At 57.4% G+C, this 24181-nt stretch overlaps 1 protein-coding gene across 3 annotated transcripts in view; it reads right to left on the bottom strand.

The window, feature by feature from the left end:
- The window catches only part of RRBP1 (ribosome binding protein 1), a 78739-nt gene that overhangs the window by 14936 nt on the left and 39622 nt on the right, over nt 1–24181 (bottom strand). For 2 of the 3 annotated variants that reach the window (XM_074406203.1, XM_074406202.1), the window contains exons 4-18: nt 22944–23066; nt 17697–17849; nt 16620–16738; nt 14444–14597; nt 10746–10881; nt 8553–8734; nt 8395–8429; nt 6640–6730; nt 5728–5820; nt 2469–2561; nt 2305–2388; nt 2069–2158; nt 1314–1406; nt 917–988; nt 248–343 (exon numbers count right to left, since the gene is read on the bottom strand). In XM_074406203.1, coding sequence (XP_074262304.1) covers nt 248–343; nt 917–988; nt 1314–1406; nt 2069–2158; nt 2305–2388; nt 2469–2561; nt 5728–5820; nt 6640–6730; nt 8395–8429; nt 8553–8734; nt 10746–10881; nt 14444–14597; nt 16620–16738; nt 17697–17849; nt 22944–23066 — 1614 coding nt within the window. Of the gene's footprint in view, nt 1–247; nt 344–916; nt 989–1313; nt 1407–2068; nt 2159–2304; nt 2389–2468; nt 2562–5727; nt 5821–6639; nt 6731–8394; nt 8430–8552; nt 8735–10742; nt 10882–14443; nt 14598–16619; nt 16739–17696; nt 17850–22943; nt 23067–24181 lie in introns of all 3 variants that reach the window. The other variant, XM_039479400.2, reaches the window with a different exon arrangement.

The raw sequence follows: 24181 nt of genomic DNA, 5'->3' as shown, positions 1-24181 counted from the left end.
AAGAATGTCAAATGCCTCCCTTGGGGCAGGGCTTGCCTGGCTCTGCCCCTGCCCTGGCTGGGAGGCTGCCTTTTGAAACCCACCCTGAGACACACCTCAAGTCTGACAGTCCACTGAGGAGCCTGCAAGACTTCGGGCAAATGCCTGAGGACATGGCAACGAGAGCTGCTCCCGAAGGGCCGAGAAGCAGCTCAGGTAGGACCGCAGCTCTGCGGGCAGGGGCCGTGCTCCCTGGGGGCAGACTCACCCCCGCCACCTCCTTGGCGTAGTTCTGGCACTCGGCACTGGCGGCGGCCATGTGCTTTTCCAACTCCGCCTCCAAATGCGAGGTGTGCTCCCTCACCTGGACAGATACACAGACAAGCTCACGCATGTGCCAGCAGCCTCTCCTCAAAGGGCACTAACCCCAGGGAGCACACTGGCCCTGGGTTAGGCAGGGGCAGTCAGGAGACCCCTGAGGCCCATCAGCTACCAAGGAAATGAGAAACTAGTCCGCAGCCAGAGAACCCCTTCCTGAAAGAGGCAGGCTGCACCCCACACTCCTGGGAGCCGACACGCTCTTGGATTGACTTGCGAACGGAGCTACCAGGGGTACCTTCTCCAGGACTGCCTGTGGCGTCTGAATAGGGCAGAGGGGCCACGTTGACTGTTAAGGCCATGGCAGGAGCCCTGTCCACCAGGGCTGAGCAGGTCTGCAGAGGGACCAAGGCTGTGTCTCAGGCTCGTCTGAGGTAGTAAACGTCTCTCATTGAGGAAAAACAGGATGGACAAGATCCCTTGGCTTGGGAGAGAATGCCTCCCTTAAGGCACATGGTCCATGAGGAAGAAATAACTGAAGTGGCCTCTGCAATAATGTCACTTTCAAAGAGTATCCCCGGACAAGAGAAAGAGCACTTCAAGCAGGGCCCCCACCTACCTGGTCCGAACTTTCAAGTTCTCCTTTTAGCTTCTCTACCATCTCTTCGAGATGTTTCACTGTGACCCGTGACTACAAAGCAAGGGAAAGGCCCCTTCAGACATGAGCACCTGGGGGCGTCTCCTTCCAAGGCCATCGTGGGACCTGAGCAGCGCTGACCCAACTCAGGAAGCCCCAGGGGTGCCCACCCCACCTAGCTGGGACGATCACCCCGGCGCCATCTGGCAGTGTCTTCCTAGGTGGGGCTGAGCTGTCATCCTGCACCTGTGCTTCAAAGGGTGCCATGGAAAAGCCCAACAGCGACACACAGGTCTCACAGGTGACAGAGACAACACTGTCAACTCTACTCTGGGCTTCATGAACTCCACAGCGCCAGGAGGCAGGCGGGACTTCGTACCTTCTGGAGCTCCTCCTCCGCGGCGCCCACCTTGGCCCTCCACACCTGCTCCTCCTCCTCCACACTCTTCTGCAGGTCTCTGAGCATGCCCTCCTGGGGGGAAATGGAGGTGAGGCAGGGCCCCCTCCCTCCCAGGACCCAAACCACACAATGCATCTTCCTGTCCCTGCAGCCCTGGGACCTGCCTTGCTTCCTCTGCTGTGATTTCATGAGCACCAGCAGTAGGTGGGAAGGGAAGGCAGCCACTGTCCTGGGAGGGAGGTCCTCGGGCCAGTGCGCCAGCCAGTGTGGCTACAGTGCCACTCAGGGAGATGAGGTCTGGGATCTGCACGGGACCACTAGGATGCTTGTCACTGCTGGGCTTTGCCACCAGCACCAAGCATGTCAGTGGCCCAGAACGAGGAACACAGAATGGGCCGGCCAGAGAGTGGCAGGGCTGGACCTGGCATTGCTCTTAGAGTCACAAAGAAAGGGGGTTCGACCCAGCAGTCACCAGCCACTTACCCTGTCCTTCCCCTTCCCCTGCTTACAGACCAGCCCCCAACCTTCACCTCAGCCCTATCCTCAGCTTCAGAGAAAATGACAACCTCAGATGCGCCATGCATCTCCCTTAGCATGCAGCCACAGAACGGGGCTCAGAGTCACACGGCCAGTGGGCTTTTCCAAAACACCAAGCCCCTCCTGCCCTGGTGGACCCGAAGCTCTCCTTCCCGCAGCCTCCCGGGATGCCCGGCTCACAGGTTCCCAGTGCTCACCGTCTCCGCCAGGATGCTGCGATACTGGTCACACTCAGCCTGCAGCGTGCTCTGCGTCTCCTCGGCCTCCCTCAACTTGGAGGCCAGGTCCTGAGAGAGGCAAGAATAGGTAGGTGTTTGGTTAGCCACACATAAAGGTTTTTCTCTTGGCTTCCTGTTGAAATGACCTGGGGCAGTCCCCCTTCCTGGGGACAGGGGAGCCCGACAGAGGGCCCTTGCCAGGCAGCCACACTTACTGAGGAGGGCTCTGTGGGAGCTGGCGGCTGCTTCAGCAGCGTGGGGCCTTTCTCTTTGAGCTCCTGCAGCCACTCGGTGTAATTCTGCAATGAAACACACGAAGTGAGACTCAGTGATGTTCCCTGGGATCCGTGAGGTCCCTGGGAACCACCCTCCCTCCTACCTGTTGTGCCAAGATGGAGAGTTCTGGAAGCAGAGCCAGCAGGGCCTCCCTGGTCTGCACCTCAGTCAGGCGGAGCTGCTTCTCTGATTCCTCCTGGGGAGCAGGCAGGAGAGAGCAGAAGAGGTTCAGCTTCAGAGGCGGGGGCCACCTCCCCAGGTCTTTACTGATATGCCCACGTCTCTGCCCCAGGAAGGGCACATCCTCAGCTCTTCAGGGAAGTGACAAGAATCAAAGAAGAAGATGAGGCTCCATGGGCTGACCATAAGCAGAGGGGTTACCTGGCCTGTGCGGGTCCATTTCAAACACACTAAGCTCTGATGACAGGAGAATACTGGGCCAGCCCAAGATGGCAGGAGCCAGCTCCTGGGACACCTCCCAGCAGGTACAGAGCCTCCACCAGCGCTCATTTCCCAAGCTCTCTGGGTGTGTGTATGTGTGGGAGGGAATTTGGGTGAGGGCGGTTTTATGTGTGGGGGCCAGGGCAGGAAGAGGGGATGGGAGGACACTCATGGCCCGCAGTTTTTTGGAATCTGGAGCTGTGATGGCGATGGGGGTGAAGGCAGGGAAGCAGCACATCTGCTGACAGCAGGACAGTCAGGGGCTAGTGCCGGCCAGGAAGGGGCGACCCAGAGAGGCTCATCTCCAGCCACCCTGGAGAGGGAAGATCAGCCTTCTCCCTCTGCAGAGGGAGAAGCCCACTCAGAGGAGACAGGAACTTTGCTTGGGGTCACATCTCTCCTGAAGCTTGACTCTGTCCCCTGTGTCATGCTGGGCCAGACACCCCCTTGGTCGTCCTGGAGGAAGAGCCAGCGGCCTCCTTTCAAAGCACAGCAAAGAAAAGGAAACAAGGGGCCTGAAGGAGCCACGAAGCAAAGCCCAGGACCACACTGCCCCTGGAGAGAGAGCTGGGCCCTCCCACAACCTGAGAGGGTGGCTTCTGGGGTAACAGCCTGTGTCTGGCCCTGCCACCACCTGGACAGGCCTGGCCTGAGACCCAAGGCGACCCCAGGCACTCGACCTGGATCAGAGTGCGACTACCCTGAGTAGAGTCCTGGAATACGCACGGATGCTGCTGACCACTGGACAGCCGGCCCGAGCGCAGCGCCTCCGGTCTGACACACACCTGAGAAGCAGGCCCTTCCCGGCTGGCCACGCTATCCACAGGTAGGGCCCATGACCCACGTGGACCCCTGACCGCGTGACCACCACTCAGGCCTCTAGTTGTGAGTCAGGGGAAGCCAGAGACCCAGAGGCCACCTTCTATCTTTGTCTGGCTGTTTGACCGTAATCAAGTCAGGTGACATTTCTGGTCACAGCTTCATTTATCACATGGTAGCCAGATCATCTCTGAGGTCACTGGGGGCTACAAGGCCAAGATTCCAGGAGTCTGACTGTAGCTCTCACTTCGCCTCCTGGTGGTCCTCATCTGATACAACCCTCAGGCTTCCAGGAAGTCACTGCAAAGCCCCTGCTGTCGGGACAGACATGCCTGAGAGGGAGGCTGGGAGAGGAGGCCATTTCATAAGGTAGGAAAACACGTGTGACCTAAAAGGGTAGGTGAGGCCTTTAGTTGCGGCGGCTGCTGGCTGTTTTCCCTGGTAAGAGCCTCCTCACTAGCTCCTGGACAGCCCAGTGCCCCAGAGGCAACCACGGGCCTCAGCCACTGGGAGACACCTTTACACGCCACCTGGACAGCATGGAGCACGCGGTCAACTCAGCCTCTGTTCCCTGAGTGGTCGCTGCAAACAATGTCCTCCCCTCTGTGACTTAAAGACTCCTCATGGGACTGGGCATAGTGACTCACACCTGTAATCCCAACACTTTGGGAGGCGGGTCACTTGAGGTCAGGAGTTGGAGACCAACTTGGCCAACATGCCAAAACTTTGTCTCTACAAAATATGCAAAAATTAGCTGGGACTGGTGGGGCACGCCTATAGTCCCAGCTACTCTGGAGGCTGAGGCAGGAGAATCGCTTGAACCCAGGAGGCAGAGGCTAGAGTGACTTGAGATCATGCCGCTGCACTCTAGCCTGCATGACAGAGCAAGACTCCATCTCAAAAAACAAAACAAAACAAAAAAAAAACAAAAGGCTGGGTGCAGTGGCTCACGCCTGTAATCCCAGCCCTTTGGATGGCTGAGGCGGGTGGATCACCTGAGGTTGGGAGTTTGAGACCAGCGTGACCAACACAGTAAAACCCATCTCTACTAAAACTACAAAATTAGCTGGGTGCGGTGGGGCATGTCTGTAATCCCAGCTACTCAGGAGGCTGATGGAGGAGAATCGCTTGGACCCGGGAGGTAGAGGTTGTGGTGAGCTGAGATCATGCCACTGCACTCCAGCCTGGGCAACAAGAGTGAAACTCAGTCTCAAAAAAAAAAAAAAAAAAAAAAAAAAAAAAAAAGGGCCAGGCGCAGTGGCTCATGCAATCCCACCACTGAGGTGGGTGGATCACAAGATCAGGAGTTCAAGACCAGCCTGGCCAACATAGTGAAACTCCATCTCTACCGAAAATACAAAAATTAGCTGGGCATGGAAGTGTGTGCCTGTAGTCCCAGCTACTTGGGAAGCTGAGGCAGGAGAATCGCTTGAACCCTGGAGGGGGAGGTTGCAGTGAGCTGAGATCGTGCCACTGCACTCCAGTGTGGGTGACAGAACAAGATCTCCTCTCAACAAAAAAACAAAAAACAAGTCTTCTCACGGAACCCCCTGGGCCATGACCTCAGCGGCCAAAACAGCAGGATTACCCTGATGAAAGGCCACACAACAGAAATAACACTAAGAAAGGTCACAAAGGCAGAGCAGCCTCAGGCCCACTCGCCTCCAGCAGCTCTGCACCCTCAGCCAGAGGGACCAGCACAAAGAAGCTCATCAAGGGGGCACCCCCATCCCTCTGTTAGGGAAAGGCTCAAACAATGAAGGGAGGGACAGCAGGGAAAGAGGTGGTGGGGGAGGCGGATGTAGAGCCAGCATCTGTTGTGGACTCGGGGGCTCCGAGGCCAAAGCCATTCTGTGAGCACTAAGTGCACTTTGTGCATCCCGCTGCATCCGTGCGTCCCAGTACGTCTGTGTGTCCCGGTGTGTCCGTGCGTCCTGGTGTGTCTGAAGGTCTTAGTGCATCTGTGTGCCCCGGTGTGCCTGTGCGTCCTAGTGTGTACGTCTTAGTGCGTCGGTGTGTCCTAGTGCGTCTATACGACTTAGCACATCTGTGCGTCCTGGTGCACTCTGCGTGGAGGGGTCTGAGTGTGGTGGGGCTCTGACCTTGGCCTGGTTCAGGGAGTGCAGCTTCTCCTTGCAGGTCTGCTCGGCCGTCGCCAGCGCCTCCATGGCCTTCCAGTTCTTCTCCCGGAGGTCCTGGAGGGGACACAGGAGAAAGCTCAGCAGCCCGCTCTGATCAGTCGCTGACACATCCTCACAAGCTATCTAAGCTGCCCTCAGCCAGAGCAGGGCCCGGAGACCCTCCCTGATGCCACCCTGACACAGAGAGGAGGACCTGCCACAGGACAAAACGCCCTTTCCTTGGCCCATGACCATGATGCCTTAACACAAGGCCCGGTGCCGCAGCCTGAGGTGGGTGCTGTGGCACAGGGTGAAGAGGTACCACCCTTTCAATGAAGACACTGCCAGCCTGTGTCCTCAGAGGGAAGTTTCCTGCCACCAAACGGCTAGTGCTGATCCTTGGGCCTGCTCTGGCAAAGCCCGGCACAGGGAGGCCTAGGCCAGGGCCTGCCTTGGGAAGCTGCAGCCTCTGCAGAGAGCAACTGGGCCAGCCGGCAAGCCTGGCTTGTGAGAAGGGAGCAGGAGGGTGTGGTGACAGCGGGCACACCACCTGCCCAGCTTCTACACCCCATCTCCTTGGTCCAGGATCCCCACTTGGGAGAACCGCGTGACTCAGGCCAGGCCAACAGCACACTCTCCCCACCCCAGGGATGACTCTACGCTTGAGCAAGTGGCACAGGCTGATCCACAGGCAGTCAGCCCTGGGTCTTTGGTGGAACTCAGGGGTGAGCAGAAGCACCCCTCACACCCTGGACCCCCACAGCCCAATGGGGTGTAGAGATACAAGCTCGGCCCTCCCCTGAGTCCAGGGTGGGTGCCACACAGCGAACCTTTCCCGATGCTACCTGTACTGCCCTGGCTGGGTCATCCCCTGCCTGTGCCTGCTGTACTCACATTGTTCTTCACTTTTTGCTGCTCGACAGCCTCCCTGAGCTCGGTGGCCTCCTTCTCCAGACCCGACACCTGGGACTCCAGCTCCTTCAGGCTGAGGAAACACAGTGAGGTCACTATCCAGGCTCCAAGGGGCTACGGTCCCCACAGACCCCATCTGAAGCCCCACCCAAAAGAAGCACCTTTGAGGCCAAGCCATCTGGCCAGGGACAGTCTCCTCTGGCTACCCCCACCTCACCCAGCACAAGTTCTCAGGGAAGCCTGAGCAACTCCCAAACCCCCTCCCCTCCGACCCATCCAGAGCACTGACCCCAGAGCTATCACCAGAGTCCCACTTAGAGACACTGGAGAGTTGGGTTTTTAGGAGCAGCAGAGGCATGACCCTGCGCTCAGAACTCTCCTGGGACCCTCACAGCTTTTCCCGCCACTCCCCGCATCATGTGACAGCCTCCTCCAGCAAACTGCCCCAAGAGCATCCCCAAAAGAATGAGACCCTGAGGAAGAGGCATCAGGAGACCATTGGCAAGGACACACCGACAATCACACCCTTGGTGGCCACTGCCCGAGTTCCAGAATATCTGGGAGTGAACCACTCCTCTCTACTCCAGAGCAGGGTGGCCCATCCCACACACAACTTTCAGATCAACTGTCTGAGAAGGAAATACAACAACCAATTTCTACCAAACACATCTCCATGATGCAAAAAAAATTCAAACTGATGCTATTTGCAGCATGAGTCGATTATCCTAGCAATATGCTATGTGCCCCAAGAATCTGATCTTAAAAGACAAGGGCAAAACCACTTTTCTACCCCAACAACCACCACCAGAAGAAACACTTTGCCCATGTTTTTTGGGAAAGGAAGGTGGACAATATATGGTTGTGGGTCATTCTGGGCCCTCAGGGTGGCTGGCTACCTTTCCCAGTCCCCAAGCCGCAGAACATGGACTGTGGCCTGGGGAGCTGTCTCTGCTGAGAAGCACACAGGGAGGTACTTCTTTGATGACGAGGGAACCTTCTGAGCTGGTGGCCTAGGACGCATCTGACAGCGTGTGACGGAATGCAAGACACCCTCCATGCGTCCCCCACATGCTGCTGTGTGGAACCCTGGCCACAGGAGCCAGGACCTGCCTGCCGGGCCTGTGGGCATGTGCTATGGGGTGCAAGCCCCAGAACTGACTGTCACAAGGACTCCGGTCCCTGACTTGAGCCACCCCCACCAGGTGTTGGCTCCAGCCTTAGCAACAAGCAAACAAACACTCCCCGAGCATGGCCTGGCACTGGTGCTGCTGACACGGAGGGAAAACAAGGTTTAGCCAGCAGTGAAGTCACCCCACAGATGGAGGAAAACCACCCTATCATGCTGCCAGCTCTGTCCCGATGCCTCAAACCTGTGCTCCAGCAGCAGGCCTGGGTTCGCCATGCTGGGCTGTGCAACCATTTTTCCTGTTAGACTGACTGACCTCAGCCCCTAAAACCCCTTGCTTGTAGACACAGAAACTGACCAGTCAGTCCCTCCCCACAGAGAGATGGAAGGGTGGATGGATAGACAGACGGCAGGTGGGAGGGACCCTTTTCCCCCCAGTCCTGTCCCCTGTCCTCTAAATCACCGGGAGTGGGGGAGAGGGAAGGGATCCTCTGAAAGGGGCTCTTCTGCAGAGGACCCGAGCATCCTCCTGAAAACTCCGGCCCCCACATGTCTTCAGGCGACCCTGGTGCTGAGGCTCAAGTGTGCAGGCAGGGTGTTCCCCAGCTTACCGAGTCTGCTGCTGGTCAGCCTCCGCCTGGCTGGCCTGGAATAAGAGAAAAAGCTCCTTGGTCTCCAGGAGACTCACCTCATGCAGCAGGGCTAGTCCACCCATTACCTGCTGGATGGAGTTCCCTTTCCTCCCTATGGCTGCAGGAAGGAGGCTGACCTGGATGTCCTGGGCGTCCCGCGTCTGGCCCGCCTCCAGCAGGGCCTCGATGGACCGGATTCTCTCTGTGAGCTGGGAGTTCTCCGTCCTGGCCTCCTGGAGCTGCCCGTGGAGGCCACTCAGCTCCTCGCATTTGCTGCGCACCTCCGCCTCGGAGGACTGTAACTTGCTGTGCAGCTCTGGTGCAGGGGAAGAAAAAGGAGCTAAGTGAGGAGGCTAGAAACCCCGCCAGGGGATGCGCTGACTGCTGCCCTCTTACACTCATGGGGCACCGGCGGCTTCCTCCTGCCTCCTCTGTGTGCCTGGGGCTCTTAAGACATCATACTGACCACCGGGGCCTCTTGTTAGCGGTTCAAAAAAGTGCCACTCTGGCATCATTCCTGAGAACTACCAGGGTAGAATGTAATGCTCTCAGCCACTCATGAGAAAACGATGGAGACTGGAAATGGACTCCAGCTGGAGCTTTTAAAGATTCATCTTCTAGAAGACTCTGGCTCATACTAGCTAAGACCAGAAGTTCTTTAGAAAGTGACTAAGTGGACCCCACTGGCCACACCTCCCTCAACTCCCTGACTGGGTGCCCCCCCACACCCAAAACCTCTTCTCAGTGGTTGTCAAGAAAGGCCAGGGGGTGACTTTTCTGCCCTGGGGCCCTTTCTCCCCTTGAGGTGCCCTCCTCCCTAGGTGACACCCTCAGACAGTCCCATGGGTCTGTCATCCTCCTGCATCTGAGACTGCACTCTTCTCAACCCCAGGCTCTGCCACCTGCCACTTCTAAATGAAGCTCTACTCAGACAAGGCAAAGCCAGCATCCTGACCTCCCAGCCTCCTCATCTTCCTCTCTCGCCCACTGCCGAAGCCTATGAGGCCACACCAGCCATCTGCCAAGCCGCCCTCACTAGCAGCTCTGCGGCCACCTGGGCCCTGTCCTGTGGCCTCGATAGCTGCAAGGACTCAGCCCTGGTCTTCCTGGGCCACTCCTGCCCCTCTGGTCTGTTCTCCACCCAGTGCCAGTGTCCAGAAGCACATAAGACGATTTCATTCCCTGTCCCCAGTGCTCTGTCACACTTTCCCCAGTGCTCAAGATCCTTAGAGGGAGGGCAACCTGGCCCTGCCCCACACCAGCCTTCTCCCTCCAGCCATGCTTGGTAGCTCATTTCTCACACAGGCCGAGTCAGTTCATCCTCACTGCCGGGCCCTGTGCTGGCCTCCGCATGCATCCCCCTCCTGCCTCAGAGAGCCCTCCAGGACCACCCAACCTAAAGCTACACCCAGCTCTCTGGAGCAGGGGCCGGTAAGCTGGGGCTGTGCCTCCCAACCTCCGTTTTTCTAAGTGACATCAATGGAGCTTTCTTTGAACTCAACCAGGCCCCTCTGTTCACTGGTGTTAATGGGCAATTTTACCCACTGTGGTAGAGAATGGCCAGAAGCATTCACCATCCATCCCTTCACAGAAACAGCGGCCGACTCTGTCCTGAACACGGTCCCTGTGTGAGGGTCCTGTGGTGTAACCCTGTCCTTGCAGGTGCCTCTGTTGTGCACGCCCCAGCCCAGCCCAGCACGGGCACCCATGGCGGTGCTTGGCCGGGGGAGTAACTCGGGAAGCACCGGTGAGCCAAGGGCCTTGGGCCTCTCACTGGCACCTTTGGCCCCCTTTCTCCAGGGGCTCTTGGCCCCCATCCCTGTCACCCTTTCCATGATCAACTGTGGTGCAAGGGAACCACAGGCTGGTAAATCCCGCCTAGCCTCTTGGGTCGACTGAGCTTGGAGAGTAGAAAGGCCCAAAATACACGTTTAGATGAGACACCTCAGCACCTCCTTGGCTCACCCACAGCCAGTGGGGACCCAGGCTTGGGAAGGAGGTGGTGCCTTCCACCCCCATAGGCCCTGCCCTCCACACCAGGCCCTTACAGGCCTTGCCTCCACTTCTAGGCCCTGCAGGCCCCACCCTCACAGGCTCCACCCCACATCCCTGGCAGCACCTACAGGTTGCCTGCATGCCCCCACCCCCCACTGGTCCCCTGACCAGGAATAATCTCCTGCTCTTTGACTTTCTGAGGGGCAGTCAGGGGATCTGTGCTGCCCTCGCTCCAACAGGGCTAACCCACTTTGGCACTGGCAGTGGGGCTGGGCCGGCGGCCAGACCCTGCACCCTGCACTGACCCTGGGCCACCCCGCTGCCACCCTCACCAGCCATCTGCTGCTGCTGCTCCTGGGCCTTCTCAGCGTCCGCCCGGAGGCTGGCGTGGCTGTCCTGCGTGCGACACAGCTCCCGGCTGACCTCGTCCAGGCGCTTCTGCAGGGCCTCCTCGCTCTCCCTGTGGGACGCCTGGGGACGGGCAGGGGAGTGGGTTGGTGAGGACGTGGAAGGACCAGGCCCTCATCGGCTCTGCGGTGGAGGCGGACAGAGATCTTTACCCCACCAAAGCCCTCTGCAGTCTCTGGTTTGTGCGGGAAGGAAATGTATCCTAGAATCTGCACAGGCTTCACTTCGGCCAGCACCCTTTCAGGGAGAGAACGCAGCTGCCATGGACCCACACTCACTTCCCAGTTCTTTTCTGAGTCCCCATTTTTACATTCGCAAGTGATTCATAAAGACGTGCTTACTACAAGAGTCCAAAGATACTAATTCAGAGTAAACTGGCGACATTTCCCAATGCAGTGCTCAATTCCTCTTCCAGAGGTAGGCAGCTTGGTGGGTCTTCCCGCTGCAGCTCCATGCAGCTCTGTCTCTCTCTCTCTCACACACATACACAAACACACACGCGCACGTGCACACACATGCACGCACAGTGCACCACTGCGATCACGCTCCAGGGCAGTGCTCTTAGTTCTTCAGTTAATATTAGGTTGAACCCCATGAAACTGTCAGCGTTCGACCATTTTTACCTACAAAAACAGCAATTCCACATGGTTCTAAAGTATCTGAGTCATTTCCTCATTTGGGGCAGACAGGTCCACTGCGCCCTTGTTTAGGAGCCACACAGAGCTTCAATGTTTGCCCAGTTACCAGCTCCGCACCAGGCCGGCTGCTGTCAACTCCGGCAGTCCCAATCGATGCTCCCCAGGACACCCTCGTCCACCTGTAAAGGATTCCCACACACTGGGCGGAAGTGCTGGCCAAGGCCTCCATTTAACCAGCCTTCTGGAGCTCAGTTCTTCAAAAAGCCCGACCACTGATAATTCACCAACAAGCTTGTCTCGGGACAGAACCAGGTAGGAGGGGCATCCACAGATGACTGCTGTTGATGAGGCTCTGCGTTACTCTCATCAGCGCCTTCACTAAGCGGATCCCATCCACATCCGCTCTCATTTTCTTTTAGGGCAATGGCTGCGCACCTGGTAACTGCTCAGGTGAGCACCATCCGGGAAGAGGCACAGCTGGAGCCAGTGAAGCCATCGCCAAGGATGCGGCCACCAGGCTGTGGTTCACGTGTGCTGTGCAGTGAACACTGGGGTTGGCTTTAGGATGGGCAGTGCTTTCCACATTAGAATGTAGCAGGGGATCACTCAGGTCAAGCTCCAAGGGAAGAAAGGAAACAAAGGAATGACTGCAGGCTGCTCCCAGAACTCACACCTGCTCCTCCTCTGCAAGTGTCTCGGGCAGGAGCCTGCCTTGCACTCACTGGCTCCAACACCCTCACAGCTCTGCTTCGACCGGGACACTTAGGGCAGGGTCATCCGCAGCTGGGAGCGAACACTCCAGCTGCTGCTGCTTTTTTTCCTTTAAGGGACTCCAGCTCAGACTGCAGGGAGACTGACCACACATCTTCCTCTGTTTGTTTAGAACACGGGTTCCAGCAACAAGCAAACAAAAACCCACCCACCTTTAGGAACCCAAAACAAAATCTGTAATGGAATCCACGTGCCTCCATCTTAAGACCTGAGATAACAACTGTCTTTGCCTTGAAGAGAATGGAATGTCATTAGCACAACCAATCACACTGAACAATTTCAGACGCGGGTCCCCTGGCTGGGCGGGCCAGCTGGGGACTTTTATTAAGACCCTCCTAGATGTCTAAAACTCAGTACTTCCAGAGGGGTGTCATCAGCACCTTCAATGGGTACTTTTTTCGAAGCAAGCCCCAAGAGGCTGTCAGGGGAGAGACAGGCCTGGAGCGTTGGCATCAAGGAGATGCCCTGCCCCCCCATTGCCTGTGGGGCAGGGCATCTCCCTGATGCCAGCACTCCAGGACCCAAGGTCAGCACAGGCCACCCCCACCCTCATCCTTGCAGAGCTGGCTGGCAGTGAAGGGCCTCAGGTGAAGGAAGGACAGTCACAGCATGGAAAGAGCCCCATTTTCACGTCAGCAAAAAAGAGAGACACTTTCTACAACCTCAACCACCAGTCTAACCTGGAGATTTCTTGAATGCAATTTTGCAAAGTTCATGTCCATTAAGCTCTTTTTCTGTAAGGCATTGATCTAAGTCCTAGGCACTCTGTGGGAAACAGCATGTCCCACAGTCACCCTGCAGGACAGCTCCTACTGTCCTGCCCATAGTATAGATGGGGAAACTGAGGCTCCGAAATAACTTGCTAGGAGGTGGCAGAGCCAGGACCTGAACCCAGCAGCTGGCACCAAGGGCTTCACTGTCAACCAGAGAAGTGACAGGCACAGAATCTTTGGTGTCAGGCTGGAGAGCAGAGAATCCTGTGCCCAGCCCCAGGCTGTGGACAAGCGCCCTGAGGCTGGAGAGGGCAGGAGAAACTGGGAGGCTGTGGGCCCGGCTGGATCCTTCATAGAATGACACAATGGTGACAAACCGAGCACAAGTCCAGGCCCAGACGAGCCACAACCATCCGGGAGCCTTTAAAACTTAACCATAGGCAGGCCTACCCCACAGCTTCTCACCTTCTCACTGTTCTGAGTGGGTCTGGTTTACACGGCCATCAGAAAGCACCAAATTATCCATCTCAATTCCACCCCAATTCAGACTCTGTTTCTTTGTCCACGTTCTCTTTTAGTCCTTGTACACATGCAAATATCGCTCTTAGAATTTCCTGTCCTAGTTCCTTCCAAGAGGCAGCACTAATGCCCCCACACACTACAGCCTGGTTTCAATGGTGGGGCAGAAAAAAGGCCCAAAGCCCCTGGGGTCGCTGGGGTCTCCTCATTATCCTGAAAGTTAAACCCAAAGTGGGCATGACCTCAAGGTGCCTCCTGCCTAGGGTAACAGCCCTACTCGGGGTCCACCTGCCCAACACGGGCTAGGTGGGAAGTCATCGAGCAAGGCCTCTGGGGTGGGAAAACAAGCTACATGCTGCCCAGTGCTCTCTGGGGACAGGAGGACAATATTCCTCCCTCTGAAGGAGAACAGGCCCCCTCCTGGGAAAACAGGCCTCCAGGCCACACCCAGAGCTGAGAAAAGAAATCCCACCTGGCCTTGAAGCCAGAGGCTTCGTCCACAGCCTGTGGGCTCAACTGGCTGCTCCAGAGCTGCAGGACCACAGTGGGGGCAAGTATGGGAAGAAAAACATGGCTCCGGAGTGAGACTCGGGGTTCAAATCCTGCCTCTGCCATGTCCTGGCTGTGTGAACTTGAGACCGACGCTGAACTCCGTGTCTCAAACTCCCTTACGGGCACAAGCACAGACACCACCAGTGCCTGACTCATAGAGTGACAAGGAGAAATGGCTGAGTCAATACTTGCAAAATGCTCAGAACAGTGCTTAGAGCACAGAAAGCACCCACTTGATGCCAGCTACCACTACTACCAACGAGACCAAGATGAGGAGTTCAAGCCTCAGCCCTGCAGACACTGCCATCTGTCCCAGACGAGGCTAGAGGAGGGTGCCCAGTGTGGCAGGGCCAGCCTGGGCCCAACCCCGCGATGCAGACAGACTTGCTGGGCAGTGAACGGGGCACTGAGGTGGCCACCACCCCGACTCACCTGCAGCTGCAGGACCTGCTTCTCAAAGGCAGCTGCCTTGGCTTCCAGAGCTTTCCGCTGCTGCTCATCTTGCCGCGCAGCCTCTGACTTCTCCACCAGCTCTTTGCTGACTTTGCTGAGTTCCTGCCGGAGCTTGGCCAGCTCCGCGTTCTGCCTGCAAGACAGTCACCAGCCCGACTGACAGAAAGCAGAAGGTGATCAGATCGGTGGTCTGAGCCTTCCCCCCAGGACTCCAGCTCTCTTGTAAATAGTTACCCAAGTCTTGAAGCCATTACCAAAGACACCTTTACATTATCAGCTGTGGGGTTTTGGCATCTGTTTTATTAAAGACATTGTTTTACACACGTAGCGCATGAACTAGAGACAGCATAGAGCAAACGTGCACTAAAGCATCGAGGGGAGCCCCTCCCACAAACAGCCAGAAATTCACAGAAAAAGGCAACACACTGTTCTGGGTGCAAACCAGGCCTGAGATGAAGATCCACCTGCCTTCACCCCCTGCAGGCCTGCAGGCAGCAGCCCAGAGTCCACGAGGCCCCTCACTGGCCAACTGAACCAGGGCCAGGCTGGGGAGGCTGCCCGAAGCCAGAGCCTGAGGTGCTTACAAAACAAATCCTCCGGACTGCACTTCAAAAGCTGGGTCTCAGGAGCTGGGAGGAATGTTCCAGAGTTACAGGAGGAGACTTAAAGGAAAAGGAACCAGTTGGAGGCCTGCCTTTCCAGTGTGAGGCGTGTGATCAGGATGCCACTCCCTCACTAGCAGACGCTGCCTCAAGGCCAAGGACGGACTGTCCAGCCAAGGGACACCACTAGACAAGACTGTCCCAAACCCTGGGACGAAGCACTAGGCCAGGCAGAGCTGGATTGCCTGAGGAACACCACCAGACAAGACTGTCCCAAACCCTGGGACGCAGCACCAGGCCAGGCGGAGCTGGGACATCTGGCTGAGGCTAGCTTTGCTCTGCTGCCTGGTGGGTGGTGGTCCCACCTCTCTGACTCGGGGGCTGCCTCATCTGTACTGGGGAGGCCACGCCATAGCCCGCTGCGGGGCCATCAGCTCCATGCTTCACATGGCCAGGATTCAAGCGACCCGGGAGGGAGGTGGGAGGCCGGGTGGTGCCCTCGAGATGGACCGGAAGCTCTGAAGTGGTCCTGAGAAAACACATCCCACTGCTGAGAGCCACCCACCAGCCAGGCCTTCTGGACTGGCAGGGCCACTGCCTTAGCATGACAAGTCTCCTGGCTTCAGAGACTTCCCCAGTAAGGAGGCCACAGCAGACCCCATGACACCAGAGCGTTTCTCAGTCCCCACATTTGCCTTCTGCTGTGGCTTCTGAGGAAACAGCAGCCACAAACGTCCAAGCAGCCAATGGGTCAGGAAAGGGAAGATGTGTACACATGCACACCCACAGGGGAAGGGTAGAGGGAAAGCGGCCGCTGGATCTCACTCCACGCCAGAGGGAGCCACAGCCAAAACAGACACATGGCCCGGCTCCCTTGCCTGTCCCGCTCCCATGCTGGGCCTTCCCTGACCCAACTCCCAGCACAAGGACTGAGGTTGCCAGCACGCTCTGATGCCAGCCTTCCGCTTGGTGAGAGCAGAGGTTCTAGGGTAACACAGAGGTCTGCCAAGTCCCTGTAGGACGCTTCAGGCCCAGAGAAGGCAAAGTCATGCTCAGGCCCAGGCCTACCAAAGACACCGCGGTGGGTTTCTCGAGGGCCACTGCTGAGGGTGGAATGCTCCAATCAGGAAGTGGAAGTGCGCCTCCTGTACGTCCCTCCAGAGGGAAAGTGCACCCTCCGGCCCCCTCACTGTGGGCTCCGGTGCTTCGGCGACTCAGAGACAACACTGAGATGACAGCCTCGCTAGGCGGGTGGGGCCTGTGTGCTGGAAACCCTCCCTAGCACCAGCGCATCTGAAGCAAGAGTGCTGCAGAGCAGGAGGCCACCCGCGGCCACCGCAGGGACGCTGGGCCACCTTCTGGAAGACTCAGACAGGAGATGGAGGGCTGGAGCAGCTCCGCGTGGGGAGAAAGTGGAGCTGCACAGGCAGCCCCTGGCACATATGGAGGGCCCATGCCTGGCTCTTATGCCAGCTGCCCCGGCCGCAGCCTTGTGAAGCCTTCCTGGCTCCAGAGCCCTGGGGGAAGTACTGAGTGGGGAAAGCTCAGCTTACTTGCTCTCCACCTGGCTCGTGGCCTGGTTCAAGGCATCCCGAAGGATGGAGTTCTCCTGCTGCAGGCGGGCCAGCTGAGTGTTGGGGCCGTTCTCCAGCTGCTCCTGAAGAGTCCGGATCTGGAAAGTCACGGGTGAGGGCATCAGAGGCAGCTTGGCCTCACACATAAAACTGAGTTCTAAGTCGGGGTTAGCAAGGACACAGCCCACAAGAGAAAACCCCCATAAGCTTCCACCTTTTCCACATGGAAGTTGAGAGGATATAACAAGAGGCCTGAAAATTGCAAGGCTCCAGCATCAGGGGCTTGAGGCCAAGCATGACCCCCTCTACCTCCGCCCATACCCAGCGACATGCCTCTCTCCCTCCTCACTGCTCCCGGCCTGCCCAAAACTGAACACTCAGCCCAGAGTCTCTGACAGGCTCCACAAACATCTGCCCCTAAGGTCACATGCTTGACTGTTCTAAGACAAAGCACATGGCCACAGCCTCTGACCCCCTCTGCGGAAGCCTAGTTTCCTGCCCTCTAACCTCCAGCACCTCCTGAGGCAGGGAGGAGGCTGCAGCCCCCTATGAGTAGGGTGCAGGTTTCAGAAGGCAGGGATCAGCCTCTGACTACAGGGCCAGTCTGGGCAGTTGCCCAGTGCTGGCCTGGAGCCCCACACTGGAACTGTGCAATTTTCAGGTCTCTGGTACTATGGGATCCTCACAACCATGTGGAAAGAAGACAGAGCCAGCATTTCTCCAGGTTCATGTGAAGGGTGAGAACTTGACCCTCAGACCCCCAGGAGGTCGGGAAACAGGGCTGGTCATTCAAGGCTAGGTTCTTTTGAAAAGCGCTCTTTAAAATGTATTTCATACCTCCCTGGCTATTAACAGGATACACACACAGTGGGCTGCCAGATACTGTCCGGCCAAACAACAGCCCCTGGATCCCTAACCCCGACCAGACCTTCCAGACCCCTGTGGGCATCCTCAACCCCCTCCTCATGCCTCGCCCTGTGGGCCTTTCTGGCTTCCTCCATCCTGGACCGGGACTGGGCCCTGTCCCCTCCCATGCCCCCGCCAGCCACTGCCTACCTTGCCCTGTAGCTGCTGCACCTCCTTCACGTGCTCCCGGTAGCTGGCCTGCATCCGCGCCTGCACGGCTGTGATCTCCTGTTGCTGGGCCACCAGCTGCTTTTTCACCTTGGCCTCCCCGGCCGCCGCTTTGGCCTTTTCTGCTGCCATCTCCTGGGGGCAAAGTAGCAGAGAACGGGGCCAGTGAGGCTTACAGGGGCAGAAGCCTATCAGAAGGGACCAAGAGCATCACCTGGGCTGGGAGGCTTGACAGCAGAGCACAGACCCCTCCTGCTGGCCGAGTTCGACAAACCCAAGCCAGCGGCAGCGGGAGCACTGACAGACAACAAGGGATCCCTGGAAACCCTGCTGGCCCCAGCTGGTTGTGGGCTCAGTGTCAGGCCTTGGCCACAGCAGAGGTGGCAGACGCGGCAGGAATTGCAGAGATACACGGTGCTGTCCCCGGCTCTCCAGGGCACTGGCTTGGTTGGCCCTGCTGTGATGACAACACCCTGGCTTGACTCAGTCACTAACATCCAGGCCCCTCGGACGCCTACCCTACTCAAGTGCCTTTGCCACGATGGAAAGGCAGCAAGCCCTGACGGCTAGGGTGGGGATGGGGCCGGCTGCCTGTCCCGCCATGGCTGGGAATATGGCATGGGTTTCCGCAGGCAGTTGCTCTGTCGTCCACCCACAGCAGCTCCGGTCAGTACCAGATGCCCACAGTTGAACATGGATGCCACGTCTGGAGGCCTGGCATCTCAGACAGGGACACAGCAGGATGGGAAAGCTGGCCACGGTGTCGGCCAGAAGCCACAGGGAAGCAGGGCGACAATTCAGGGAAGGCTGACATCATGAGCCCCTGGGGTAGGGGTGGTGTCCCCGTCTAGCAGGCCTGGACGGACCAGCCCCGACGTGGTGTGAATACATATCATGAACACGGCAGCCCTGGGTGACAGTGTCCCATGAGAGTCGAGGCTGCTCCGTCCTGGGCAGTGGGCCAGAAGTGAGGAAATCCACCCCCTCCCTAGACCAGGGCTGCCAGGGAGGCCTGTCCCGAAGGCCAGAGTGTCCCTCTTGCTTGAGATGGGAGAGAACCCTGAAGAGCCACTTGGTGCCAGCTGTCTGTGCTCCTGGCACTCTCTGGGACCTCCTGGGACCCTCGGCCTCACTTTTCAAAGACAGTCATCTTTCTGGCTGTGCCCGGGTGAGAGGCCCACAGAGGAGCCTCCAGGTCCACTTCACTGATTAGCTATAGAAGTTGGAAAGGGCAGGAGGAGCTGACACTGTGCCCAAGCAATGTCCCATTTAATTCTCTCTGTAAGATGAGGATGACAATCCCCATCCAAGCTGAGGTCACACAGCCTTGGAAAAGACACACCTGTCCAAGGCTGAGGATCCACTCCAGCCTCTTACGAGGCAAGGGTAGGGCCGGAACCTAGGACTCTACGAACCCAAGGGGTTCCCAGAAAGGGGAGGAATGAGGTCGCCCGCTCCTCTGTGCGGGCCGGGAAGCCTCTGGGGAAAGGGAGGAAAGCTCAGCAGTGATTCCAGGACCCCTCCCCATGCTTCCTCCTCTAACACACGCAGCCCCACCAGCCCACTGCTGGCAGACGGGTGTGGTGGGGATGGCTGGAAGCCTCCAAACACCAGCAGAGCAGGAGGCCTCTCTCTTTGCTGGGTTTCCCACACAACAGTCCTTCCAAGAAGATGGTCCAGCCTTGCGAAGAAGAAACCAAAGCTCAGAGAGGCCAGGCATTCCCACAGCCACATGGATGGCAGGTTGGGGGACACACTTGGGTTGTCGTCAGCCCACCTCTGCCACCTGCAGACATCCTTCCCAGCCCTGGGCAGGCCTCGTGCACTGCCAGGGTCCACCCAGCTCAGGGTCTTCAGACCCCTATCTCCTCGGGGTCAGGGTCCCAAGGCTACTGGAATTCAATGGGATTTTCCTCCTCCTTTGCTTCTGGGCTTTTTAAAGGGCAGAGGAAAGTCAACTCATCCTAGGTGCAGCTGTTTAGCTCCCTGTGGTTTCTTTGACTTCAAAGAGCTCAGAGTCCCAGGATTTCTTCTGCTTGTCAAATTCTTAATTCAGTTGCAAGAATCAGATTTATTTTCTTGAAAAGCATTCCCGATAGTGGTGGGGGGTTCCGGTGCCCAAGAAGAGAAGGTTTGGCACCATCAACAGCACTAGCTCAGAAGTGACTCTCTGTCCCTTCTTTCTTCCAGGCGCCGTTCCCCAAGAGTAGTGGGGCCCTTCATGGTGTAAGCTTCGAAGACTGGGGAGAGCCCTCCAACCTGCTTCCCCAGCCAAGCAAGGAAGCAGCCTCTACCAAGAAGGCCTGGTAACGAACTCCTCCCATGCCCCCACCCCCAGGCCACCCTCTGAGGGTCCCAGGGGGCATTGGGGCTCCTTAGCTGCATTCTGATTCACAGCTCCATCTCCTCCTAGATCCTAAAACCAGAACACGGGACCAAGCCCAAGATGGGGCCAGTCCGAGCCGTGGCTTCAGGACAGAGGTTCTGGTGTCCACGAAGATGATAGCTGGAACGTTTTTCCAAAAAGTTGTGCCTTCTTGGCTATATCATTGGAGCTCTGTATGGATTCCTCAACCCTCCCACCCAAAGATTCTCACACAGCCAGGACAGAGTTCTCAGGGGCAACTGAGCCCATCAACTCCTGCATACAGTGCCTGGACTGGTCCTTGAACCCAGTTCTGCTGGGACTTCGCACACATTTGGGAGGCCTGGAGATGGCAGATGATCCAAATATTCTTTCTCAGTGTGTCCAGATCATGCCTTCAGCATCAGACTCCAAGAAACAGAATTAAGGAAAACCCGTTTCAACTGTAAAAACTTCTTTACAAGGACAAAGAAAACATGTCAAAGGAACTAGAAAAAGAAACGTCAGTTCTACCCATCTCCCCAGCTCCTGTGGGGGATTAAGGTGAGAGGCACTGCATGACTCCCAGGAATTTACTATCTTGTAACATTTCCCTCAGCAGTGCTGGGCATTGCTGTAAGAATGGAGTAAACAAGCCGGGCTCGATGGCTCATGCCTGTAATCCCAGCACTTTGGGAGGCAAGGCGGGCAGATCACCTGAGGCCTAGAATTCGAGACCAGCCTGGCCAGACAGGAGAAACCCCCGTCTCTACTTAAAAAAAAAAAAAAAATTAGCCAGGTGTAGTAGCATATACCTGTAATCCCAGCTACTCAGGAGACTGAGACAGGAGAATCACTTGAACCCGGGAGGTAGCGGGTACGGTGAGCTGAGATCGCACCACTGCACTCCAGCCTGGGTGACAAGAGCGAAACTCCATTGAAAGAAAGAAAGAAAAGAAAGAAAGAAAATAGAAAAAGAAGAAAACAAAGAGAGAGAAAGAAGGAAGGAAGGAAGGAAAAAGAAAAAAGAAAAAGAGAGAGAGAGAGGTAAACACACCAGCTCTCCTCACCTCACCTCAGGACCCTCAACGGAGAGCATGAGCACAGGGAAGAAAAACAGCCAAAAGCATTGACTACAAACATTTAACTATTTACAAGAGGAAGACAGAAAACACTCAGGAATGCTTCCAGGCTTCCCCTTAGCTGCGAGGTGGCCTCGGCCCTCGGTGGCCACTTGCTCACTGGTGGCCTGCTAGGCTGAGCCAGGCAAGGCCGCCGGAGCGCGTCCGCCCTGCCAGGCGCAAGGTCTGACAGGAGCTAGATGCAGTTAGGTGACGCCTAACTGTACCAATGACCTCTGTGCAGAACAGGACCATGGGAGCTCCAGAAGGTTCCTGAGGGAGGGAGACCAAATTGAGTCTTCCAGAGTAAGAAGAAAATGTCCAGACATCCAAGCAGGGAAGGGATTAGAGGCCAAGGGAAGGGCAAGAGGAGAGCCCCAGAGGAGGCAAGAAAGGGCACAGGGTGTCTGGGCACAGGCGGGAAAAAGGAAGAGGGTGGGGGGCTGAGCTGGGGCTAGGTCTGAAGATTAGGGGCTACTGGCAGAGCTTGAAGGGGGTCCTCACAGATCAGCATTTGGGAACCCAAGAGGACCTCCTCAGGCTTAGGGAGCAGGGTGTGGGTGGGTGGGAAGCCACGCGCTGTTAACCCTCTCCTCACCTGAGAGTCAAGGACGGTGGTCTCCGAGGAGGCTAGGTACCGAATGAGGACCACAGGCTGCCTTGAGCATGTGGCCAGGGAGATAATTCTGCCACCCCAGCGGGGAGGGGGACAGCATCAAAGAGCAGCCATCTAAGGTGTGTCTTCTGGTCCCGCCCGTCCCCTACCCAGTGAACTTCCCATCTGGCTCAGAGCTGTGACTCTGAATTTGCAACAAAAAGTAAGGCTGCCTTACTTCCAATTCTTTGTGCTCGAGGAGACGGAGGCACCGGAGGAAGGGCTGCAGCCCAGACGCTGCTGGAAAGTCCACCATCCAGGCCGTCTCCCTGTGCCCGCTGCCCGGGATGGAGAAGGCAGGGAGGCGGGGAGAGGGTGAGAGCAAGCCTGCGGTGCTACATGGGGCAAAAACGGCTTTTGACAAGGCCTGACCAGCCCCCTCACCCTACCAGGGGACCCCTCACCCTACCCTTCTTCCAGGAAGGCTGGGGCACCAGGACCCACCCTCAGAAGCAGAGAGGCAGGGAGAGACCCTGAGGAATTCTGCAGGGGGAGGAGCAGCCCCTACGCGGTGTATCCCAACACGATCTCCACGCCGCCGCCAGCCCTGTCCTATGACAGCACTGACCTACCGCCGACTGCTGTTCAGAGCGCAAACGCTACCTGCCACGCCAGCCGCTGGTGCACGGAGCCAGGTTTCCCTGCACATCCCTCCTTTGACATCAGAAAAGGGAAAAGAGCAGCCCCTCTACCCCCCTCCCCACAAGGTTTTGCACAGTTCTTGAGAAAACAACCTTGAATCTACTGTGGCTCACCTTCCTTTCCAGGCACAGCCCCTGGCCCATGACCGTGGGACCTGTCTTGTGAAAGCTAGGTCTGGTCCAGCCCCATCACAAACTGATGCTGCTTAACTTCCAACCCCTCCCTGCATTCTTATAGCCATGAAGGAAGCCACCAGCCAGCAGAGCCACAAGCACTGCCAAAGGTAAGCCGCCAGGCCTCGGCTCTTTAGGTAGCAAATAAGCAGCAGTCCCGACTCAGTGGCCTGACAGCCCACTACGTTCCAGGCAGGCCAGGGCATCTCAGAGCCTGGGATCCACCGTGGATGGGGTGGGGGTCCTCAGAGGACGGGGTTGGACGAGCCATGCCTGAGCCCACTCGGGTTGTACCTTATTGAGCTCTCTCAGTTTGCTCTTGGCGACAGCCGCGTCTTCCTGCTCTGTGGCCAGTAGCTTTTCCTTCTCTTCCAGCTGGCGTTTCAGAATCGCCACAGGGTCACCCTTCTGAGTGGCCTAGAAGTACCCAGAGATGTGTTAACAGAGGGGACAGATAGATGGGACTTGGCTCATCCCCCAACCCCGGACAAGAGCAGAGGCCCGAGTGCTTGATGAAGTGGAGCAGGGGCTTCGAGTCAAGGGTTCCACTGGGACTCCAGACACTTGTGGGGAAAGGCAGCCCAGCCAGGACCCCAGGCCCAGTGTGTGTGTCGGGACTGTCAGGGCCAAAGGCTTTGGATCCCTGGAGTGGCATTTAGGAGTGTGGTGTTGCCAGCTCCTCTGAGGGGCAGCTGGCCGCCATTTCTGGCCTGGAGCCTACCCCAGCCGGGCGTGCAGCCCATGGGCCTGTGGCTGCAGCATGGGGGCCGGGTACTCTGGAGACAGGACCTGAGCAGGGCTTGGCCTCTCCCTGGTCATCTTGATTTCCTATGGCCATTCATACCCAGGAGAGCCCCCAGTGATGAGTGGCGAGCTCCCAGCACCACTGAGACTGTACATGATGTGTATGGCCAGGAAGGGAGTGACCCACTGGCTTCAGGGCACACCTGAACATCTCTAACCACTAAATTCTGCAGCAAAGTTACTGTGACTTCACTGAAGGAATGTGCCATGCAGCACTTCTTGGGGACAGCTCTTGGCCAGAGGCACGGGACAGCTGGGAGCTCTCAGGCTCTGAACTTGCCCCTGGCAGCACGAGGGAAACCAGGGGTGCTTCTGGGCTGGGGAACCTCACAGGGCCCCGCACAGTGTGTCCCTACACCTTCCTTTCTGCACCCTGAGCTCTGGCCACAAAATGGCTAGCTCCCAGCTCCCAAGATTCCCTACAATGCAGAGCCCTGCCCCAGCCCTGACCATCTCAGTAGCCGAACCACGGGTGGCTTCACAGAAGCCAAAGCACCTGCAAGCAATCCCTCGAGGTGGCAGAATTCTGCCAGGAAAGAGAAGTGGAGGGTGTTTGATGAATGTTCTCTGTGGCGGGGCAGGCTGTGTGTGGCCATCCTGATGGGCATCTGGGGGTAGGGGGAAGCACGGGGCCCCAGAACACAGGTAACCACTGCAACTCACTGGCCCCTGAGGGGGAGAGGCAGGGGGAAGGGCAAAACCGCCCTAGCCAGCCGCAGTGGCCTCTG

This window comes from Saimiri boliviensis, chromosome 9 (genome assembly GCF_048565385.1).
Source record: "Saimiri boliviensis isolate mSaiBol1 chromosome 9, mSaiBol1.pri, whole genome shotgun sequence".
NCBI lineage: Eukaryota > Metazoa > Chordata > Mammalia > Primates > Cebidae > Saimiri > Saimiri boliviensis.
Note: the sequence above shows the minus strand (reverse complement) of the source record. Positions and strands in the feature narration are given on the sequence as shown.